The sequence below is a fragment of the Leptidea sinapis genome, chromosome 3 (genome assembly GCF_905404315.1).
Source record: "Leptidea sinapis chromosome 3, ilLepSina1.1, whole genome shotgun sequence".
NCBI classification, from domain to species: Eukaryota; Metazoa; Arthropoda; class Insecta; order Lepidoptera; family Pieridae; genus Leptidea; species Leptidea sinapis.
This window is the reverse complement of record NC_066267.1, coordinates 14,299,343-14,323,412: the sequence shown is the minus strand read 5'-3', so window position 1 is coordinate 14,323,412 and position 24,070 is coordinate 14,299,343. Positions and strand designations below refer to the sequence as shown.

At 34.6% G+C, this 24,070-nt stretch overlaps 2 protein-coding genes across 7 annotated transcripts in view; one reads left to right on the top strand and one right to left on the bottom strand.

The window, feature by feature from the left end:
* The window catches only part of LOC126979532 (myrosinase 1-like), a 116,595-nt gene that overhangs the window by 3,738 nt on the left and 88,787 nt on the right, over positions 1 to 24,070 (bottom strand). The window contains exons 1-4 of one of the 6 annotated variants that reach the window (XM_050828869.1): positions 8,273 to 8,361; positions 6,425 to 6,561; positions 2,069 to 2,736; positions 554 to 862 (exon numbers count right to left, since the gene is read on the bottom strand). The exons of 2 other annotated variants lie outside the window; for them this stretch is intronic. In XM_050828869.1, the coding sequence (XP_050684826.1) occupies positions 554 to 862; positions 2,069 to 2,736; positions 6,425 to 6,561; positions 8,273 to 8,307 (1,149 nt within the window). In that variant the 5' untranslated portion in view covers positions 8,308 to 8,361. Of the gene's footprint in view, positions 1 to 553; positions 863 to 2,068; positions 2,737 to 6,424; positions 6,562 to 8,272; positions 8,362 to 24,070 lie in introns of those variants that run through there. 3 more of the 6 variants (XM_050828874.1, XM_050828875.1, XM_050828873.1) reach the window with 3 other exon arrangements.
* The window catches only part of LOC126979528 (myrosinase 1-like), a 116,029-nt gene that overhangs the window by 51,095 nt on the left and 40,864 nt on the right, over positions 1 to 24,070 (top strand). The window lies entirely within an intron of this gene.

The following is a 24,070-nucleotide window of genomic DNA, read 5'->3' as shown; positions in this document are numbered from 1 at the left end:
TATAATAATTTTGTTTCAATCCGCCCTATAAGTAATTTTGAACAAATTTTGAGCAATTAAGTCATTAAGTAAAGCCCCTCACAAGATGGACCGATAATCTGGTCAAGATCGCCGGAATACGTTGGATGAGGGCAGCGCAGAACCGATCGTTGTGGAAATCTTTGGGGAAGCCTTTGTCCAGCAGTGGACGTTTTCCGGCTGATGATGATGAAGTCATTGGTTTGTGCTGTGTTGATTTGTATGTAGGTGTTTATCCTCAGGCTTGGTAACAGTAGTTTACATGTATGTGACTTGATGTTAGTGAAGCTACACATAAAAAAAAATAATCGAAGATTTGTTAATTGATTTTGTTAAGCGTACATTATTAATGTACCCTTATTGGATCTCTTTCTTGTAAGGCTGTAATTTTTTCCGCATGTCCGAAACTATTTCACAGGAGAAAGTGCTACTACGTAATAAACATCACGTCATGATCTGCAGTTTCTTGAAGTCCAAAAAATAATTTAGGTATATTTGAGACTTAGATATAAAAAAATGTATATATATGACTTACATATATCCACATACTCGACTCTGTAGTCCAGTCGGGATCAGTGTAGGTACCGATGTACAGGTCACCTTCAAACGAAGGCACTACAAAGCTATCTTTCAAGGAATCATTTCTGTATACATAATAACTGGAGTAATGATTCAGGCCGAAGAAATCCGAAGTTCCTCTGATATAGTTTATCTGTTCAGGCGTGAAAGGTCTCAGACGGGACTGCTTATAACCTTCGAGAGCACTAGCATTGCCAACCCTATCAATGAGTCGCTGCGGATAGTTGCCTTGTGGTGAGTAAATTGGATGTGCATACTGTCCCAGCTGAAATGACCAATATTTTTATATTAGATATCAATAAACGCTTTTTTCGCTCCAGTGCTCTGTGAACAGCTTGATCGCACGGAGAGTTTTCCGAAGGGCTGTTTAACCTGATTTCTGCCGCTGGATTCCACCATCGCATGACACGTAGCGTAATCAGGACGATACCCAATTCCCCTGTTCCAAGAGAATGTTGGCGGTGGTGATCAGATCGGATGACCCGTTAATTTGTCCTGCTCTTTCCAGAAATATTGAAATAAAATGAATCGATATAGACATAGTTTAATCACTTGGAAGTTCTTTAAATGGCAACAAAGAGAGATGCCAAACAAGAGGCCAAAATTAAAAAGCCCAGTAAGTCTGACTAACTAGTTTGTTCATTAATATAATCTGTAGATTGCAATGGGTTCCATCGCATATTGGTTTAAGGGGCAGTGAGGAGGCGGACAGACTGGCTACGCAAGCAACACTGAAGGGTAAAAAGTTGTATATTAAACCGGATTTTACTGAATTCTTACCAAAATATAAAAGGAAATGCCAGGATTTATGGGGAGAGTACTTTGATCGTAGATCTTTAGAAAAAGGAATTTGGTATAGAACTTTGCAGTCTCAGCCTCCTCATATACCGTGGTTTTTTAATGTAAAGATTAAAAGATAAGTAAGAGTAAAAGGTTGATTGTTATTGCTCACAGACTGAGATCCGGACACATGCCTTTGAATAAGTTTAAATTTTTTAAGGAAAATTGTGGACTCACCTCTATGTGACTTATGTGGAACAATTGAGGATGTTGAGCACTTGTTAAAGGAATGTGTCCGATTTCAGTCTAGTAGAGACAAAATTGTAGGGCTTATGGGTTTGAACAGATTTGATATGGGCATGTTTGTAAATATACTTGCCCGCCCTGCATCTAAGGATGCTATAAGTCTGTTTGAATCCGTCTTATTGCTTGAACACTATAGATATAATTTGCTTTTGGTTTTATTAACTTTTTTTTTTAGTTTGTTAAGTTAAGAATTTTATTTTTCTTTTATCTTTTTAATGTACTTAGATTATAATGGGGCTGACATGTACATACGTATAAAAGCCCCTAAATCAATAAAGAAAAAAAAACATAACGTGCAACAAAGGAAAAGCGTGAAATTCTATTCGGTTCTTGTATTCCCTATTAAATCTAATCAAATGATCTCGGTCTATTTAACCGTACGTACCGTAAAGACCAAATAATCTTCAGCTGCTTCCGCATCGTCTTGAGAATCCGTGGAAGGGAAAGCCATATCGCAATTCAAGATCACACCGACCTTACCACCTTGCGATTTAAACTCATCGTAATAAATGTGGTACATTCTTGCATGAGCGAGAAGCACATTGCGACCGCATTCGTAGAAGCCTTCACTAGGAGATTCAATTCTGGGTGCGTGTTTTCCAAAGGCGTGGCCAAGGCTACAGATAATAAATGGCTCATTTATTGTTAGCCAAGTCTTTACTCTGTCCCCGAAATTTTGATAAACAACTCTGGCATAATCTCCTAACCAAGTTGCAATATCTTCATTCAACCAACCACCAAGTTCAGCTAGGCGAAGAGGCAGATCCCAGTGGTAAATAGTTATCATTGGTGTTATGCCATTGGCGAGCAGTTCATCGATAAGGTTATTGTAGTATGCTATTCCTTCAGGGTTAACATAATCCGGTGTGCCGAGAGGCAGTATTCTAGGCCATGATACGGAAAATCTGTACACATTCACGCCTAGCTCCTTCAGTAGGCCAACGTCTCTTTTATATTGGTTATATGAATCCGCTGCAACTTCATGAGTGGTACCGTCGAAAATAAATGTAGAATCGGTCTCTATATGGTAGTCCCACATCGACCAACCGCGACCTGAATAAAAAATTACCGTGATCAAATTTTAAAATTAAATTCAAGCTATTTCAGTATGAGGTTATATAGAATTCAAGCGAGATCGGTTCTACAGCATTGCTTTTTTTTACCGTCAAGCAGGAGTGTATACCTAAGCAATATTTGTGTTTCGCTGTGAAGGGCGTCGTAGCTAGGGTAATAAATTGTCCGTAACCGTTTTTTTGTTTTTTTTCGTGGGGTTGATTAGAATTTTGGGTTTTTCAATAATCCTGAGCGATATGCATTGTAATGGGCAGGGAGAAACGTTTATTATCAGGTGAACGTCCTGCTTGTCTGTTCTCTCCTCGAGACGAACTAACTGCACGCATATTGTTCGTTACTAGGTGATACCACAACACGGAGATTGTGTTCTGGGAGTGAGAGTATAAATTTAACTACAATCGTTTCAGCCGGAAGATGTCTACGATTGCCTCCCTGAAAGAGGCTGTTTTACCGTAATCGGCACACTTGGCAAGTGGGATATCGATCACAGATGATGGCGGTGCTCTCTCATGAAGATGCTGATGCCCATCCTCCGTTCTTTGTATCCCTTAGTCAACTCCTACGACATCCACGGGAGAAGATGCGATGGTGCTCTTCTGGTGCAGTTAACGGCAATGTAAATCGATTTTTGTGTTCCAGATCGCTATTCATATTGAATTATAAGAGAAAAATTTCGGTGTTTGCTAACTTATTCCTAGTTGACAAAGATCCCTCTATTACTTACATTTTAAAATCGGAGAGTCTAGCGCCACTGATTCAAAAATTAATTTTGAATTTGGAAATTCAATTTGTATAACATATTAAGTGTGTGTTTAGCCCTACATGAGTCTTATAATACGAAATTCAACTATGGTCATCGAGCAAGTTGCTTTGCATGACTTAGAGAAGGTGATATTTGATCCGAGTCAGTTTCACCCGAACCAGCGTTACATAGCCGATCGTGACCACTAATCCTTATTCAATGCTCATAAAATAAAGTACTCAGTTTGCTTAAAGAAGTTTTCATTTCAAAAACTTAAAGAAATAAACATATTCACTGTTGACTCATAATATGCGCCTCGCACCATTTCCGGCGACGTACTATGGAATATGGACCGCTACCAGAATGCGTCCGACGGTTCGGCCGTATCAAATCATGTATGTAGGCTAATAGTTAAGATGTTTCACCTCAAAAGTCACTCGAATCTTATCTTTGCAAGTCATGATGATATTGACAATGCCAGAGATGGATTTATTATCTTTCGATACTATCAGAGATATCTCTTTTTTTTTACGTTTTTTCTATGAGCTATTTAGTTAAAGGCAATTATTTTGTTAATAAAATCGAAAATCTGTTTATTTTAAACATTCATAATTATATTAGATGTGATATATCAGAGGGAGGCTTTGACCAATGGGAGGCTCCTTTGCACAGGATGCCGACTAGATTATGGGTACCACAAGGGCGCCTATTTCTGCCGTGAAACAGTAATGTGTAAACATTACTGTGTTTCGGTCTGAAGGGCGCCGTAGCTAGTGAAATTACTGGGCAAAAGAGAATTAACATATTGTCTCAAGGAGACGAGCGCAATTGTAGTGCCGCACAGAAATTTTGGTTTTTTCAAGAATCCTGAGTGGCACTGCATTGTAATGGGCAGTTCGTATGAATTACCACCACGTACACGTCCTGTCCGTCTCGTCCCTTATTGTTATAAAAAAGAAACAAGAGGCGTGCATACTATGCAGGCAAATAGGCAATGCCTACCTCTTTAAGTACTTTAAGAAATGTAGCACTAGTGTACAAATAGATTTAATTTAATATTTATTTATTATTTATTAAGGCACACCCCATCATATACAATACAATTTTCTTAATCTAATGTTACAATTAGTAGTTCTTAAGTATACGACAATTACGGTGTACATAAAAATTACAAAAAATACTCCCTAATTACTTCTGAAAAATAGAACTAAAAAATGCTATAGCTATAATAAAAACAAAATAAAAAAATGAAAGTACAAATTATAACTTTAACTTTTAATTAAATAATTAAAATAATGAAGACGAAAAAAAAAGAAAAACTAATTATTTGACAAATGCAGATTGAGTACCAGCTAAGTGTTTAACAACACTTTCTTTAAACCTGACCAGCCCACCACCGAATATATCAAGTTCTGAATTGGTATCGTTTAACTTATTGTACTCGCGAAGAATTCGAGCGAGAGGTGCCTGAACTCCCAGGTTGGTTTTTACAGAAGGAACTTGGAAGATTCTCTTGATTTTGAACCTTGGGAATAAATATGGGACTGCAAGGTTAATATTCTGTTAGAAGTTGAAGAAGAACTACATTGTATTTGACCGTTTAAGAGTTTGTACAAAAATATTACTCTGGCAAGAGATCTCCGATCGAGCAATGAAATCATATTAAATTTCCTGAGGCGCTGATGGTACGGGTGTCTATGAGAGAATCCAGTACTAATGTATGCAAGGTGTCGTGTGAATGCTCTTTGAATACTCTCGATGCGTTGCGAATGGATGGTATATAGGAGATTCCATATAATGCTACCATATTCGATATGACTGCGCACTAGAGCGTTATATAGAATTGTTTTCGTTTTGGAGGCAATTTGAGTTTCGCTTTAGAAATCCTAACATTCGTGCGGATGTGGTAGCTACTTTATTAACTTGTGCAATAAACGTTAGTTTGTTATCAATAGTTACCCCCAGGTCACGAATTTCCTGCATTTCTTTTAATGGTGCGCCACCGAGCTCATACACTGTAACAAGCGGTTTTTTTTCTAGTGTACTTAATATGAAAACATTTGCTTGCATTTAGGATCATACAATTTAATAGGCACCAATCTTTTATACCATTGAGATCACTTTGAGCAAAAGCAGCATCAGAGGCAGAGTTGATAACTTTATAAATTTTTAAATCATCGGTGAAGAGAGATTTTTTAGAGAGAGACCTTTACAATATTTGATATGATTGCTAACGTCATTCACAAATATCAAAAAGAGCAACGGTCCTAGGTGGGATCCCTGGGGAACACCAGATCGCGCAATGTATGAAGTAGATTCAGTGCCTCCTACAACTACTGACTGAAGTCTATTTTGAAGATATGACTCGAACCATTTCAGTAAGTTATCTCTATCTGTAGATATTATATTGGGAACGGCCGTAAGTAAGTTGTGCAACGACACAAAGTATCCAACAAAATTCGTTACTTTTGAAATTGATTTCTAAGGATTTTCATTTGTATTTTCTAATGCACCAAAAAGTGTATATACATATATTAGTAGACAGTATAAATATGTTATTTATGTATAGCGCAGTATCGTACCTGATTGAAAAATAAATAAATACAGTGACATTAAAGATCGGTATTGGATTAATAAAATTAATTATTAAAAGCCCACGACATCAGTGAGCAAGTGCAGGTCCACAAACAAAACAGAAATCTGACAAAGACACAAAATATTGTTTTCGTCTTTTTCATTCAGTTTTTGTATGTGATCTTTTTCGCACACGATATATTTGTTTGTCACATCCATGTAGGACTTCATCCTAGAACCGGAATTACTAAATTTATTTTCCTCAAAACACATTTCGTATCATTGTTATTTTCGAAGAGATGGCCTTGTTGCTAATGCTTTAAAAAAAATTGACGATAACAAAATAAATACCTCCTTGGTTCCATCCTCCTTCAACTTGAAATGCTGCTGTTGCTGCACCAAATAAAAAATCAGCCGGAAAACTTCTATTTTGATTAAACTCTTTGTTTGTGTGCTTCAATTTGGCGGCACTTGTTATGTAAATGAAACTATAAAAAAAAAACAATAAATTATTTTTAAGCCGCGTGTATCACTTATTATATTAAAAAAATACTTTTTAAGATATCTATAAAAAATAATTTGCCATGGTCATCCATTTGACGAAATAGTTAATGTTGAAATAATAGTTAAACGCATTTCAATAACTATCTAACATTAATAAATTAATGTACATCAATTTGCTATGAAACGTTGCTCGCATTTGTGCAATGTCAAAAATCAGATACTTATATAATAAAACAATCTTTTTTTATAGCTCTAATAATCTCTTTCACCTATATATGTAAAAATGAACCCCTATTTCTCTTGGTTACGCTTAAACTTGAGAACACTTTAACCGATTTCATTCAACAATTTTTAAAGATTTCTAATACTTAGTAGAAGATTTTTATTTAAAAACAAATTAAGAATATTTATTTTTTATTTATTTATTACACTTTTTTGACACCACATTAACAAAATATAACTTAATTACTAACATACATAATTACATGATATGGTGCAAATGGCGGCCTTATCACTATATAGTGATCTCTTCCAGGCAACCATTTGTAATACAATAAAAGAGAAAGGCAGTACATTACTTTTAATTATTATAAGGTAAGAAGTGTCAAAAATATAGACACATATAATATATACTATACTAAAATATAGATAAATTTATATAGATGATATATTGTGCAGAAACAACAAAAAAATTAAAAAACTTAACGAATACCTTTATTATAAACTTTTTAATGTTAACTTAGCCCCAGCGTTATTTGAAATAACTAATAACTGTGAGTTATTTGACAGTAAGAGACAGATCGCACACTGCCAGCTCAGTAGACATAAATATGTCTACTGTGCCGCCAGGCTTAGATAATAAATTAATTAGTTTTTGCTGTACAGAACAACGTCTGTCTGGTCAGCTATTTAAATAAAACTAGATAAAGTGAAGATTAAAGGTACTAGCTGGCCCAAACGACGTTCTTCTGTCGTAGCAATAGTTAATGGCAACGGTTGCTTTGGGTGTAGGTGGCTTGGTTAGTGCGTTGAGGGTTGAAATTTCGAAAGATTTGAACATATTTTTTGAACAAAATCATTTAACAGCTACATCTATATATATTAAAATGAATTGCTGCTCGTAAGTCTCGCTAATACTCAAGAACGGCTGGACCGATTTGGCTAATTTTGGTCTTGAATTATTTGTGGAAGTCCAGGGAAGGTTTAAAAGGTGAATAAATATGAAAGTGTTCGGAATTAAATAAAAACAACAATTTTGTTTTTCCATCGATGTGTAGGTATCGTTCAGAAATCAGAAAGAATAGCTCAAAATGAATAACTAATTAGAATTTTTATATCTTTCCAACTTTCTCAGCAGGTAAAATATAAAATGAATTTTAGCTCAAATAAAATTTGAAAACAATATTTTTATGAACGATAAATCATAAGTTTTGACATATGTCTACGCGGACGAAGTCGCGGGTATCAGCTAGTAATATATAAAAATATCACTACAATTCTTAATTTTAAAAAATACTTTCAGATATTAATAAAAATAAATGAATAGAAACAGTTTTTTGGGCAATAACTTCATAAGTTAAAGCTTCAGGGTTATACAAAAATGACAGATAAAAATAATAAACTGTAAAAAATAAAAAATAGTAACCCTATTTTAATTTTTTTAATAATTATTCAATGTAATGAAACAATACTCACCATAATAACAGTGCTGTTTTCCCAAAATACTTCATCTCGGCACTCCGATGTACGTTTGTTACAATTTATCTAAACGATCTTTATATACACTTTTTCAATGATAAAATATTTCTTCGAATAAATTGAATAAAGATAGGATAGATACTAGGAATGTTTAAGAGGACATATATTGCAAACCTTTTCTGTTCAGACTATTTTTTAAATCTCTATTAACTTCACACTCCAAAACAATATGGCAAGACTTTCATTTTTTTAAAAATGAAATTTTGACATAATTATATTGCAAACCTTTTCGGTTAGGACATTTTTTTAAATTTCTATTAACTTCACACTCGAAATCAATATCAACTCTCATAATCAACTCTCTACCAATGGGAGACTCCTTTGCACAGGATGCCGGCTAGATTATGGGTACCACAACGGCGCCTATTTCTGCCGTGAAGCAGTAATGAGTAAGCATTACTGTGTTTCGGTCTGAAGGGCGCCGTAGCTAGTGTTTTTGTTAGTGTTAATTACTGGGCAAATGAGACTTAACATCTTCTGTCTCAAGGTGACGAGCGCAATTGTAGTGCCGCTCAGTTTTTGGGTTTTTCAAGAATCCTGAAGGCACTGCATTGTAATGGGCAGGCGTATCAATTACCATCAGTTGAACGTCCTGTCGTCTCGTCCCGTATTGGCATAAAAAAAAAAGTATATGGCAACCTTTTCGGTTAGGACATTTTTTAATATCACTATTAACTTCACACTCCATAAACAATATGGCTTATGGCAACAGTATTTCATTTGACAATATGAATGAATACTTGAGCACATAGACAAAATAAAGTCAATACTCAAACTTAAGCTCTCAGAATAATATATTTAAAACTAGCAATTTTGTTAGAATGTTGACCATTAATTTAATATTAAATATTATAACATTAAAAAAACAAAATATATTTGATAATACCAATGGGTTGACAATCTCTGATTGGTACTGTTATAAGATTATGTTTAACTTTGAATGTTATATCATTTTGTCATTTTTCATTGCTTTATCTTCTAGTGCTTCCGGCCAGTAAGTGAAGCTAATCTTGTATTGAGTACAATATTTTTGTTTTGAATGTTTTTTTTAACGTTTGAATTTAGTATTTTCTTTAATTAACGCGAGTATTACATATTTAAATAAAAATATTTTTATAGGATTAAAACGCGTGTAATTAATAAAAAATAACATTGTTTATACATTAGATTTTGCATAAGATTTATTATAATAATTAGTTTTAGTTAACCTCACGTTTCGAGACGGTGTACCGTTTTCATTACTGAAAACGCGATCTGGGATGGTCTCGAAACGTTCGGTTAACGAATATAATAATAAAAATGTAACTATTACGCAAAATTTAATGTAAAAACACAGTTTCAATAAACAAGCGTTTTAATTCTTTATCCGTAAGTAGTGAAATTACTAGGCAAATGAGACTTAACAGCTTATGTAAATAATATAATAAAAATTGATCTCCTGACTGCAGATCACTAATAATCAGGGTCAATTAAGAGTTTCGATCATATAAGCACAGTGGATAATGCGAATTATGTAAACCATTCACCAGTGGGAGACTTCCTTGCACACGATGCCGGCTAGATTATGGATACAACGGCGCCTTTTTCTGCCGTGAAGTAGGAATTTTTTAGCATTATTGAGTTTCGGTCTGAAAGGCGGGGTAGCTAGTGAAATTGTTGGCCAAATGAGACCTATCACCTTATGTCTCAAGGTGACGATCGCAATTATGGTAGTAGCGTATAAATTACCATCAGCTGAATGTCCTGCTCGTCAGGGTAAGTTGTAATAAAAAAAACCCGCCCCGAACGTGGACATTACGTTTATGGACCAGTACTGAAAGTGCCTATGAAAATGATAAAAAGTGAAAAAAAAAATAATAATAGTAGGATGAAACCCCTTGGAAAAGGAAGAGGAAATAACAAAATGAATGGAAAATTAATTATGGGCAATCTGAGGTCGGTTTTTAGTTAGGAAGTTTTTAGTTTTTTATTTTTATCTTCCAGAAAATATTTTTTTTCCACGAAATTTGCTAAAAAGTTACCCCAAATACTCTGTTTTTTTTATTTGGCATATTTATTATTTTGAGGTCACAGAAAAATTTTGTTTGAGGATGAGATTTTTTTTCAATTGAGCAACATTTTAGCAAACAAAATAACCGTATTTATGCTCAAAGCTCTAAGGAAGCTTCCCAATTAGTCGATAGAGTGCAACGTGGGCACTATCCGACTTCAGTGATGGATTGGTTTGGTATTAGCTATGAAGGAGTGACTGAGCCATACTTATTTCGAAACGTCGGCACAAGTGTATCAAGATACCATTCTTGAGAAGGTAATGAAGCCCCAAAATAACACCATGTTCAATAACCAAGAATGGTTCCAGCAAGACTCGGCGCCGGGTCATAAAGCTCGGTCTACGCAGTCTTGGTTGAAATGAACGTTTCGGACTTCATCAGAGCTGAAGACTGGCCGTCGTGGAGACCTGATCTTAAATCGTTGGATTTATGGTCAGTTTTAGAGAGTACGGCTTGCTCTCAACGCCATGATAATTTGGAGTCCCTAAATTAATCCGTTCGATTGGCATTGAAGAAATTTCCCATGGAACGACGTGCTTCTATTGATAACTTGCCTCAATGTTTAATGGACTGTGTTGCAGGCAATAGAGACCACTTCGAATAAGGTTTTTATATCTTAAATTGTTTAATATTTATGTATTAAACTAACACATTGTAAAAGCAATAAATTTTATTTGCAATAGAATTTTAAATACTGAAATTTATGGCACGATTCCTTATTATAAATGTATATACGATATAACATTGTAATCCATATTTTTATATAAAATGCCCGCTGAGTTTCTTGCCCCCGTTCTGCTGGTCTGAGGCAGTCTATTTTAAATGGGTGGTGGTTTTTGACGTTCCATAAGTGATTTTGAATCCTATTTTGATTAAAAATATTTGAATTTGAACACGGTAAGTTTAATGCACAATAACTGCCAAAATAGATGATTTAGATTAGATAGACATGATTTAATATTTAAACACGTTCACTTCGTGCGTGATATGAGTTTAATGCACAATAAAACTGGTAAACTAGATTAATCCTTATATACTTAGAACATACAATTGTGCCGTCTACTTCAACTGTAAATTTAGTTAAAATCAAGCAGACTGATCAGCACCATTTGTCCCGTGCGTTTTTTTTGCGACCCGACAAAGGGAAAGGGCTACCCTCATGCGTGGTAAATGTTCATGCATACCAGTGTAGCCTTAGTCTACGTGATGAGGGACTCACGTAAAACCTAAGTGCCTCCCACTAATAACGACGTGAGGTTGGCTTTGGGCAAGTGCCCTCTAAGCCTTCATCGAAAGCTACCTTCTCTCGGGGAGAGAGAGAGCCGCAAAACCCCGTGCGTTTCTCCATTTTATATACTTTTTGTGACGGAAAACGTCAAAACCATTCGAAATATTTGAACAAATACGAACAGCAACTTCGACAACGATCAAAACTTATTCTAATAATTAACAAAAACACGAGTAAATTATCTCTACTCAACATCTCGTCTTATTATGTGTCTGTTGAAGCTAGCGTGGTTACTTACATCACGTAGTTATACACATCTATGGTATTTTTCTTTAAGAATCTCAAACATGGCAACTTAATTTTCTCAAATTTTACCGAATTTTGATAATTGATATAGAGTAATTTGTCGTTTTACAATCTTGTGGACGAGATCGTTTGTCGAAGATATTTTCAAGTAACTTCGCTTACTGCTTAGATTAAGAATTGATCCTTAATCCTATATCTTAAGCTTATTAAGTCAATTGGGGTTCTAGATTAACGTTAATGAGTAACAATTAATCAAATGAGAGAAGTTCAATGCTTAATACAAAACAAATTTGTGTTTTAGTCTTATTGAATTACATTCTGAGATTTTTTCTTTTGAATATGTAGAGGAAATGTGCACAACGTTTTTTTAAACAAATTATTATATAGTATGAGTTTGTGCAATCACTGCAAATATCAGAATCAGAATAATTATATTAAATGTGGTATGCCTAAAATACCTATTTTCCGTTGTTTTTTTTTTGTTGTTCTTTATTGGAAGCCTGTGGCCATTATTTTTTAAGTGAATAGTTGTTTTGAAAATTTGTTTAGATTTGGTAATTGAATTCAAATCGAAACTTTCAAATTATTTTTATACTTTACTATTTTAGCTTACCAATAACTAGTCTTTTTAATTTGCAGTCAGTAAAATGTTAAAATTACAGTTAACCTTGATTCATTGACTGCTGAGAAATACAATTTTGTGTTTATTGTTTTATTCAAAATAATACAAGTAAATCAGTGTTACAACAAAATAATCAGGCTTATTCTTGCTACATTTTTGTTTGTCTGCGCGACAAGTCAAGTCTTCGACGAGTATTTTGTCACTCGTAGTGTGCATGCCAGGGTAAAAGAGAAATTAGCCGGCGTAGACAACATTTCTCTCGTCGCAAGGTATCTCCAGTTGCGCATGCTAGCCCAGCTGGTCCGGTCTAACGGACATGACATCGTAATTCTGAGCTTAAAACTGACGGCAGCAGTGTGTTGTAGCCACAGATCACGGAAAGTTCTGAATTGTGTGGTTGTACCGCGTAGTCCTTTCAGTGTAAGTCGTAGCGGTCCCGTAGAGTTCAAAGTATTCTTAGCAGTTTAGTAGAAATAATCCAGTAGCGACAACTGGCATAAATTCTTTGAACTATGCTGATATTGAAGGCAGCAGTGCGGGTTGAGTATAATAATAATAATAATAATAAATCTTTATTTGTTGCAAAGAAAAAATAAAATTTTGCTTAAAATTACCCTCGAGTGGGCTTAGTTGCGCGTGAATCGCATCTTTCGTATCGAAGTAAGGACAAATGTTACTAAGAAAGTTTTCAGCTCTTCACATAGATGGCGTTGAATTAAAACTTTAACTTTTTCATTGGCAATGTCAACGAGCAAGTGAATACAATTTGTATTATACATAATTTAATGTGCGATTATTTACTGTTGAAGTATTGTAGTGTGAACAAGTACATTTTCAGTCCGAATTTTTGGAAAGCCACATTTAATGCCAAAAAAAGAAAGGGAATGAGGAAAGGAGAAATGCTCTCAATTTATCAGCCAATCACAGTGCTTAAAACTCGTTAAATATATTTTTAATGAAAAAAGTATAAGGAGTGCCGCTTGCGCCTCTCTCCCCAAGAGAAGGTCACTTTCGATGAAGACTTGGTGGGCACTTGCCCAAAGCAAACCTCAGGTGTGAAGTGGGTAGGCACCTAGGTTTTACGTGAGTCCCACATAACGAACGCAGACTTAGGCATCGTTAGTATGCATGAACATTTACCACCTCCCACCCGTCGTTATTCCAGAGGGTGGCCCTTTCCCTTGTTTAGGCGCAAAAAGAAGAGAAAAGTGCTTGCACCTCTCTTCCCTAAGATATGGTCGCTTCCGATGAAAGTTTAGAGGGCACATTGCCCAAAGCATTCCTCAGGTGGTGTATAGTGGGTAGGCACTTAGGTTCTTACGGGAGTCCCACATAACCAACGCAGACTTAGGCTGCGTTGGTATGCATGAGCATTCACCACCTCTCTCCCGTCAATGGGATAGGGATAACCCCTTTCCCATTGTCTGGGCGCAAAAAAAAAGATGAAATTGCTATCGCTCCAGTCCTCGTTCATGTGAAATTTAACATTATTTATAAACTCCTAACGGCCCAATCCATTTTCCGCTTTAAGGCTTTAAATTGCTCACTGGTGCGTCAGGAACGCAGACTTTCACCGGGGCTTAGAGCTCCCCACCATCATACAACACAAAAAGTGCTTGTCTGAAACTTTCTTTAAGTCCTCAGACAATCACCCTTATTCCCTGATTAAGGTGGCAGCGGATAAGGTCACCCCCTCCTTCTCGTCGCCATATCAGGAGGCCCAGAAACGCCCTCACCCCTAAACTAACTCTCATCTGACCTGGATCGCTTCTTGGCATCCGGGGATAATCAGACGCATTTCATTCACTCAACTCCAGTTTGTGATCATCCTTCTGGTATCACTAGTCGCAATTAGACCTATGCTCCCAGCGGATACTCCATAGGGAGTGCCGCTTGCGCCTCTCTCTCCCGAAGAGAAGCTCGCCTTGTATAAAACTCAACGGCTTAAAAAAAGTGGCCGTTGACTTTTTGTATGTTCATCTCACGAGCTCGACTTTTTCCTAACTTATAGTTTAGCACCGCTCTAGTGCCACATGCACCGTACTAATATTCATAATGATTGAAATAATATTTCGTCGCTTTGTGCCGAGGTGCAGTCCTGCACAGCGCCGGTGTACCTAATGCGTTGCGGCCTTTATTTTATTTAAAATTACTGTACGACCTCGTCAGCGTATTAGTAGTAGGTACTTATATTAAGTTGAATTTAAAATGAAATAACCTACGATTTAATGAACGGATACATTCAGGTTTAATTATTTTAATTTCAATTAACGCATAATATATTAATATATTTGTGCGTATTTCTTGTAATCATGTACATTGTCAGTAAAATATAATATATTTTGTAGTCGATGCTTTGGATAACTATTTTGTTATTTACGTAAGAAATACATATTATGTTCCTCCAAAGTGTTAGTGTTTGTTACCTTCACAATATCAAGTTCTATTTTATTTATAGTGTTAGCGTAAGGTTTGAGTAGAGTGATATTATGTTGATTAATTGTGCTCAAGTATAAATAATGAACTTTAGTTTTGTTTAATGAAGAACTTGCAAAATTGTTTGAGTGCGTGAAGTTCATAGTGCTGACGAAAATAGAAATCCATCCATTTTTACTTTTATATTATATATTATTTTATATTATGACCACTTAGTGATTCTTACCTCGTTTCAATTAGTTTGTTGAAATATACATTTATCTTTGAAAAAGCGTTCATATATCGTCAATGTAAATTGCAAGATAGATGCATCGGAGTGTCGAGATGATATATTTTGGGAAAACAATACTATTACTATGGTGAGTGTTGTTGTTAACATTAATAATAGATACCTATATATCTTATTTTTATATCTTTTACAGTTAATTGCTTTTCGGTGTTTTTGCATTATCATGAACTGAAACTATTAGACAAAAAGAGATAACAAAATATCTTTTAATTATTAAAATAAGTATAGTGATAATTTATTATTCTTTCTGTAGTTTGATGCACATAACAAGTGCCACCAAATTGAGGTACACATACAAAGGATTGAAACAAAATAGAACTTTTCCGCCTGAATTTTTATTTGGCGTAGCAACATCAGCATTTCAAATTGAAGGAGGATGGAGCCAAGGAGGTACGGATTTTATTTATTATTTTATTATTATTTATTTATTCTTTTATTTTTAGAGAATTAGCAATGAGGCCATCAGCTCAACCATACTTTTGAGTTTTTGAAGTCGGTTTCTCTAACCGTAGTTTTTTTTTATTTTTTGCTTTTTAGTGTTACTAAGCAGGTTTCTATGTTGCCATAAGATTTCATTGCTTTTTATTGTTATATATTAAATAGTAAATTTTTTTTAAGTAGCTATGTGTAGGTCTACAAAAGGTTCCGCGTGCCTTACATTAGATCCCCTATTTCACGTTCTTTTGTTCTTCTTCTTTTACTCTTTCTCTTCCTCGTCTTCTTTTACCATCACTTGGGTACCATTCTGTAACTCACTTGCACCATTAACCCACTTTATCTAGCAGCACGTGTCCTGCCCATCTCCACTTTTGTTGGTCGGTTCATTTGATTATGTTGTTTCGTTTAATTTTATCATTTAGTTACGTAACTTTCCTCGGGACAGTCTTTCTCATATTATTCTGTCATTTTTAACATAGAAGTACTAACATTATATTAATTACATCATTCACCAGACACTTGGCTTTTTTAGCAAGTGAAATTAGCCACAGATGTCCTTACGCGCCCTTCTTAAAGATGTAATCCCTAAACACGCGCCGTAAAATGTTTGATATACATACATATACATACATACAAAATAGTTAACAATTATGTCAATTGTACGGAGCTACTCGGTAAAATATCTTTCACCCTACCTTCGAGGCATCTGCCTAAAAGTATTCATAATACATTACATACATACATACATTATACATAGACAAAACTCTCCGATTATCAGAACTGGTGAACAATATAACATGCTTGTTAGAAAACACCCAAATGGATATATTCAATGAGTCACTTAGCTCACTTAAAAATAAAATACTAACATACTTTAAAGTCATACTATAAACCTAGTAACATAAATTAATTTTCACATTTACTTTCATTTATACTTAGTTATAAAACACTTACTTTAAATTATTTATTTAATTAAATTGCGTTACATGCGACTTAGTTACTAAACAAAATTGTAGTACTAAATAATTATCACATGCACCTCGTAATAAGGCATAGCAATGAACGACAGAGGGGCAGACATTCAAATATATTTTTCCTCTAGGTATTCATTAATAGAATAGTAAAATTTTTCCAAAAGTAATTTTTTCAAAGAGCTTATGAATTTTTTAATATTGGTTTCGGCTTTTAAGTGTTCTGGTGACTTATTACAAATTTTAACTGACATTGGGAAGGGACCGGAACTGTGTAATGTTAATTTAGATTTAGTTTGCATAAGATTATTTTTATAGCGAGGTGTGATATTTAATTATTATTAGTCAATGCTGTGAATTTCTCTTATACGTGTGCATATTAGAATTGTAAATAAATTTAAGTCAATATATTTTGTAAATGTATTATTTTATTTTTATTTTATTTATTTATACTTTAATAAAACGGCGTAAGCCAATTACAATATTAAAGTAAGAATTAATTGCAAACTAAACATATTACACAAATAATAGTTAATAAATACAAAGATTACTGTAAATAACTAACAATTAATTAACATCCAACTACCGTTCATCCATTCCTCTCACAAAAACGCAAGCACTCTGTTAAAATCGTCTGCCATCCATCCGCAAATAAATCACAAGCAGGGTTGGCTTCGAGAAGAGCGTTGAGAGCAGAGAGAGACCTCGGTATAGGTGAGTTGGTGCGAGCCACAGTACGATATGTCGGACTCGCGAACAATCTATGCCTGCGCCTCGAACAGTAATTGTCCGGTACAAAGATTCTACATAGCTCAACATGCAAACTCGGCGCATCTATATCACCTCTGAGAACTCTGCACATAACTGTGAGCTGCTGTCGTTTTCGCCTAACCTCGAGGGAGTTGTAGCCTAATGTACCCAGAAGAAATTTTGTGGGATACATATAGGGGTAGTATCCATGCATACGTTTGTAAAGGTACCTAAGAAAAGCTTTTTGCACGTTTTCACGCAGAAGGAGTACATAAGTACTTTCATGCGGATACCACACACACATAGCTGTTTCTAGCTTGCTGCGCACTAAAGCACCAAATAAAAGCTTTATGACTGAATGTGAAATCACCAGAATTCCTCAAAATAAAGCCTAAAATTCTATAGGATTCCTTGGCCAGAGTGGTAATATGATCATGGAAGGTTAACTTTCGATCGAATGTGACACCCAGGTCTTTGATAGTTTCTGGTCGAGATATCGAATCACCACCAATTTTTAATCAAACTCAATAGAGAATTTCGGTCGAAAGTCAACCGTATGGCATTTAATACGTCCAAATGTCATGGCATAGCATTTGGACGTATTAAATGCCATACGGTTTCTCAACCTCCACTGGAACACAGCTTGCACATAATTTTGGAGTGCCATGCAATCTGAATCAGATTTGATTTCTTTGAAGAGTTTCAGGTCATCAGCATAGACCATATATACTGAGAATTATCAAGAACATCTGGAAGATCATTTATCATTAAAAGAAACAGAAGAGGCCCTAGTATCGATCCCTGACTAACCCCAGATCGCGTATGGTAATGATTGGATTCGAACAGACCAAGCCGGACATATTGTTGTCGGTCACGCAAGTAGTCTGCGATAAGTCGGAGAAGTCTCGGTGCAAAGCCAATAGCGCTAAGTTTTTGTAACAATACGTCATTATTGACCCTGTCAAATGCTTTCTGGAAGTCAAAGTAGAGCACGTCAACCTGAGAACCACGATCTAGTTTGTCTGAGATAAAATCAACTAGTGACAACAAGTTAGTCTCTACAGATCTTTTCGGCCTAAAACCATGCTGTTCGCCACAAATGTATTTGTCCACTTGCGCGTAAATGTAGTTGTGAATAATGCTTTCAAATACATTTGCGGGCGAATACAACACTGTAATAGGACGGTACTCTTCAACTTTCGATTTATCAGAGCTTTTTGTTACTGGAGTAACTCTCGACAACTTCCATTGGGACGGATATTCTCCCGATTCCAAGGCAAGATTGAAAATATGACAAAGAATATGACGAATTGTATGCCACAAAAGTTCTTTTTTGCCAGCTTTAGAACTGCAGGAGGAATACAATCCGGTCCTACGGAACTGCTCTGCTTCAACTTGTTGATTCCACCTATAACATCATCAGGTGTAATATGAAAGATGTTTACATAATTGCTGTCATACGTCCTATCGAAACCATAAGCTTCATCTGTATCGAGTACAGGTATATCTGGCAAAAAAGTGCTTGAAAACAAGTATTAATAATTAATTAATATATATTATGTTGAAGTGCCTAATAAATAAATAAATTATGACCAACACAAAACCAATATGCTGTTGTGTTAAGCTTATTAGCATATTTAGAACGTGCCACATTTAGCAGTGCCATTATTCAAATTCAAATATGTCTATGGCAGTTTGAATTTTTTTTTAAAGTTTTGTGATAAATAATTCGATAGCTAGAATGTTAAATATATTTTGCAAACGTAAATTTAATCATATTTGTAAATGCTTATATAATTAGTTATGTTTTTAAAGTAATAACCCTCACTTCTAGGATAAATGCGCAAATAAAATTTGAAAAACAACAAAATTTTATGAACGATGCGGGATTCGAACCCACGGCCTCCGGCATTCCGTGACGGTGCTCTAACCAACTGAGCTAACCGTTCGAGTGTAGTATCTTATAATTTAATGCTCATATAATGACTGTAAGTAACAAAAAAAAATACCCAAGTCTAGTTCGACGCCAAATGTTTACGTGTCGGTCGTTAGAAATTAAAACTAAATGGTTTATTCTTAAATATAATTAACCTTAAATTTATCCTTCGTCACACCTCGCTTGCTCTGGTGTAAAAACAGATAAACAAAACATTCGTTTAACTTAATACCTCTTAGAAACAACGTTAAGCAAAAGTACTTAGTGCCGTTTCGCCCACCTAAGCGTGCCGCAAAAAAATAAAAATAAATACTTTGTTGGAAATAATAGATGCCGCACAAACGCTGAATTTTGTGCACCGTTTTTTTTAAGAAAATAAGGGACGAGACGAGCAGAACACTCAGCTGATGGTAATTGATACGCCCTACCCAATGCAGTACCCCTCAGGATTCTTGAAAAACCCAAAAATTTTGAGCGGCACTACAATTGGGCCCTACTTGAGACATAAGATGTTAAGTCTCATTTGCCCAGTAATTTCAGTAGCTACGGTGCCCTTCAGACAGAAACACAGTAATGTTTATACATTACTACTCCACGACAGAAATAGGCGCCGTTGTGGTACCCATTATCTAGCCGGATTCCTGTGCCAAGGAGCCTCCCACTGGTGAACCGTTGTTTAGACTCCTTAAAAATTTTAACAAAAAAACAACCGACTTCAAAAACACTATTCCAAAACAATAGATATAATATGCACTAAAAAGTATTCTGGTTACGATTATTGTGATGTTTGGAGTCGACTAATTAATTAGATTGTATAAAGATACGCAATTATTTTTATTATTTTTAGTGCATATTATATCTATTGTTTTGCAATAGTGTTTTTGAAGTTGGTTGTTGTTTGTTAGTTTGTCATGGATTCCATAATCAGAACCTAACCAAACTCTCACCAAACTCCCCAACTAGTATATATCCTTTGCATTAAAAAAAGAATTATCGAAATCGGTTGGCAGGATATTGAGTTATTCGTAAAGTTGTCTCGCACATACTTATAGCAAATTTAAGACTTTTATGGTTTTCTCATGGTTGCCAATGTCAGATCTGGACCAAGACCACTTGAGAAGCACAAGCATTCAATTAAAAAAAAGGAATTGTAAAATTGGTTCACCCAGTCAAAAGTTCTGACGTAACAAACATACTGACGAATTGAGAACCTCCTCCTTTTTCGAAGTCGGAAGTTATAATAAGTACTTTACAGATATAGATATTTTCAATGATCGTAAATCTGTGATAATGATGATGCGTGCGTCCTTACTGATGAACATATATTATAGTGTTATATACATTAAATGTAATTTAATACAGCTGTCATGAGCTACACAATGCTATCACCGAGGTCTCTCTCTGCTCTCAACGCTCTTCTCGAAGCCAACCCTGCTTGTGATTTATTTGCGGATGGATGGCAGACGATTTTAACAGAGTGCTTGCGTTTTTGTGAGAGGAATGGATGAACGGTATTTAGATTTTAATTAATTGTTAGTTAAAAAAAATTGTTAGCTATTTACAGTAAACTGTATATTTATAAACTATTATTTGTGTTATACGTTTAGTTTGTAATTAATTCTTACTTTAATATTGTAATTGGCTTGCGCCGTTTTATTAAAGTATAAATAAATAAATTATTAAATAGTTAACAAACACAAAAATTGCATTTTTATGTAGGTTGCGGAACCCCGCGTATTAAAACTTTGTAAAAATAATATTACAAGAAATAAGAAAGATCCTGTGATCACATATTATCATCAGTTAGTATTTTGTATGTTCATAATTTCAATGTAAAGTAACACGAAGCATATTATGTAACAAAATTTGAAAGATGCCATTGAGTGTCAAGATGCCACGCCAAGAAGCATGTAATAGTTGCCGTAGTATAAAAGCTAGTGTTCTTATGTAGTGCGGTATCTAGTTTGAGCGCAGCGGCGATCAATCCTTAATCTAAGATTTCATCTGTGGCTAACGTAATTGTTTTTACAATTAATTAAGGTTTTTATTTTTCAGTAAGTTATAGTAAAGTCTAATTGTGTTACTGTTGTAATAAACTAAATAAAAATAAAACCAAATATCGCTGATAATATTGAAAGATAATAATTTCTATTCTATATATGCTATCCATCCATAGCATTGTCAATATCATCATGATATGCAAAGATAAGATTCGAGTGACTTTTGAAGTGACACATCTTAAGTGATGAGAGAGTTGACAGATAAGAGATAATAAGAATTAATAATAATATTGACACACTTTTTTACACAAATTATCTTGCCCCAAATTAAGCATATATATAGCCTGTGTTATGGGTTGCAAGACAACGATATATTTAATACAATAAATATACATAAATACAGATAAACATACAGAAATACATTTAAACATCCATGACTCGGAAATAAACATCCATATTTATCATATTATAAATGCTTGCACCTACCGGGATTCGAACCCGAAAGAATTGGAGAACAGAACTAAACTAAACAGTCAGTAATATGAAGCTGATAAGATCAACCATTAAAAGAGAAAACGCACTTTTGACACAAATATAAAGACTTTGAATATAAGTACTTATAATAAAAACAATTTGTTATTTTTTAAAGTGATAACCCTCACTTCTGGGATTAATAACACAAATTAAATTTGAAAACAAAATGTATGAAGGACTCGAACGGTTAGCTAAGTGCAAAGAGTGCTCGCACGGAACGCGAGAGTTCGCGAGTTCAAGTCCCGCATCGTTCATAAATTTAATTTGAGTACTTATAATAAATAAAATGGAACTAAAAAAATCATCTGTAGGCGCGTTATCAAAATATTATGATGAGAGTGAAATTTTAAGATGCGCGCGCATTAACAGGTTGAAGTTGGTTCCTTAAATTTTTTGTCGTTTGCGTCATTCTTTTCTAAGATATCCATTATTAAGACAGGCAAAGGGTTCAAGCCCATACAGCCATATTCATTATTTAATAATTAATTGTCAAAGCAATCTTTGCAAGATTTTACAAAATATTTCTTTCTAATGACGTAGAATAGCAGGAGTAATAAATAATTTTAATGATTTTTGCTTCGTTAGGCCAAAGAAAAATAACTTCTTGCGTGCTTATGTATGCACACAAACACTTTTTTTTGAAGTTGATGCCAAATAACTTAAAAATAGGTACCTTCCTATCTTATCTAAAGTAGTGATAGATACACTGATAGATTATAATATAAATGTATAATTATGATAATAGTTACCTGGCCTGTAGTATAAGAAGTTTTCGAGATTTGGTTTTTTTTTATAAAAATAAGGGACGAGATGAGCACGACGTTCAGCTAATGTAAATTGATACGCCTTGCCCATTACAGACATAAGATGTTAAGTCACATTTGCCCAGTAATTTCACTAGCTACGGTGCCCTTCAGACCGAAACACAGTAATGCTTACACATTACTGCTTCACGGCAGAAATAGGTGCCGTTGTGGTACCCATAAACTAGCCGGCATCCTGTGAAAAGGAGCCTCCCACTGGAGCTACCAGAACATGAACTGGACCCAATGGGAACAAAGAAAAGTAGCACATATGGGTTCTGCCATACGTTTATGTTATAAAATCCCAATCACTGTTCAGACATTATCTATAAATAAATTTAAAATGTTTTATTAAAAAATGGCTCTTTCATAAATCCTATTACTCCATAGCTGAATATTTAAGTGATCAGACAGCCTGGGACTAGACTGCGATTATTTTATAGCAATAGTAATGACATTACAAAAAAAGGAGCGGTAGTAGTATCTAGTATATTAAACATGACATCAAAAAGAATTCTATAGGAATTTTGAGAAAATAAATGTCTTTTATGCCTTTCTACGTTATCAGGAGATACTTTCACGAATTATATGTGAAAAATTTCGATAACTTGGGTTTCATTATTGCAATTGTAATAGGATCTATAATATTTTCAGTAATAAGTCATGTTAAATGGAAGACTTATCAACAAGTAATAAGAAACGTATTAATACTTGATAAAGATTCTAAAATATGAGCGATGCATCATTCTTTTCGGAATGATATAGTTGCCTTAATAACCGATATCTATAATATCGGTTAATTTAAATTTAATTAATTTTATAGTAACCTTTAGCATTCAAAATCATGTCTTAAGAATTATTTTTATTTTTGTAACGCAATATGTAAATGCACATTTTCGTGGTTTCTGTTGAGACACTTACTTAGCGCAGTTATGTATAGCACAAAATCGTATTTACATTGCCCCATATCATTATACATTAGGACCTTAAACTGCGAAGGTATACTGGTATGGTGACAATACAACCAACAAACAAATAATACGCGTGCAGTAAATACACCTTCCGCTTACGGTTATATTGCTGATATATTTTACTTTAATAAGAGACAAGACGAGCAAATAATTCAGCTTTCAGTAAATGATACGCACTAAAAAATTAAAAATCAAGACCAAAAAATTACAGATTTCAAAATTTGATCACGCCTTTTTTGTTATTCAGGGCGCAGTTGGTCGATGTGGGACTACCATATAAAGACTGATCCTCAGTATATTTCCGACGGTTTCAAGTATGAAGTTGCTGCGGATTCATATAACCAATATAAAAGAGACGTCTGCCTACTAAAGGAGCTGGGTGTGAATGTATACAGATTTT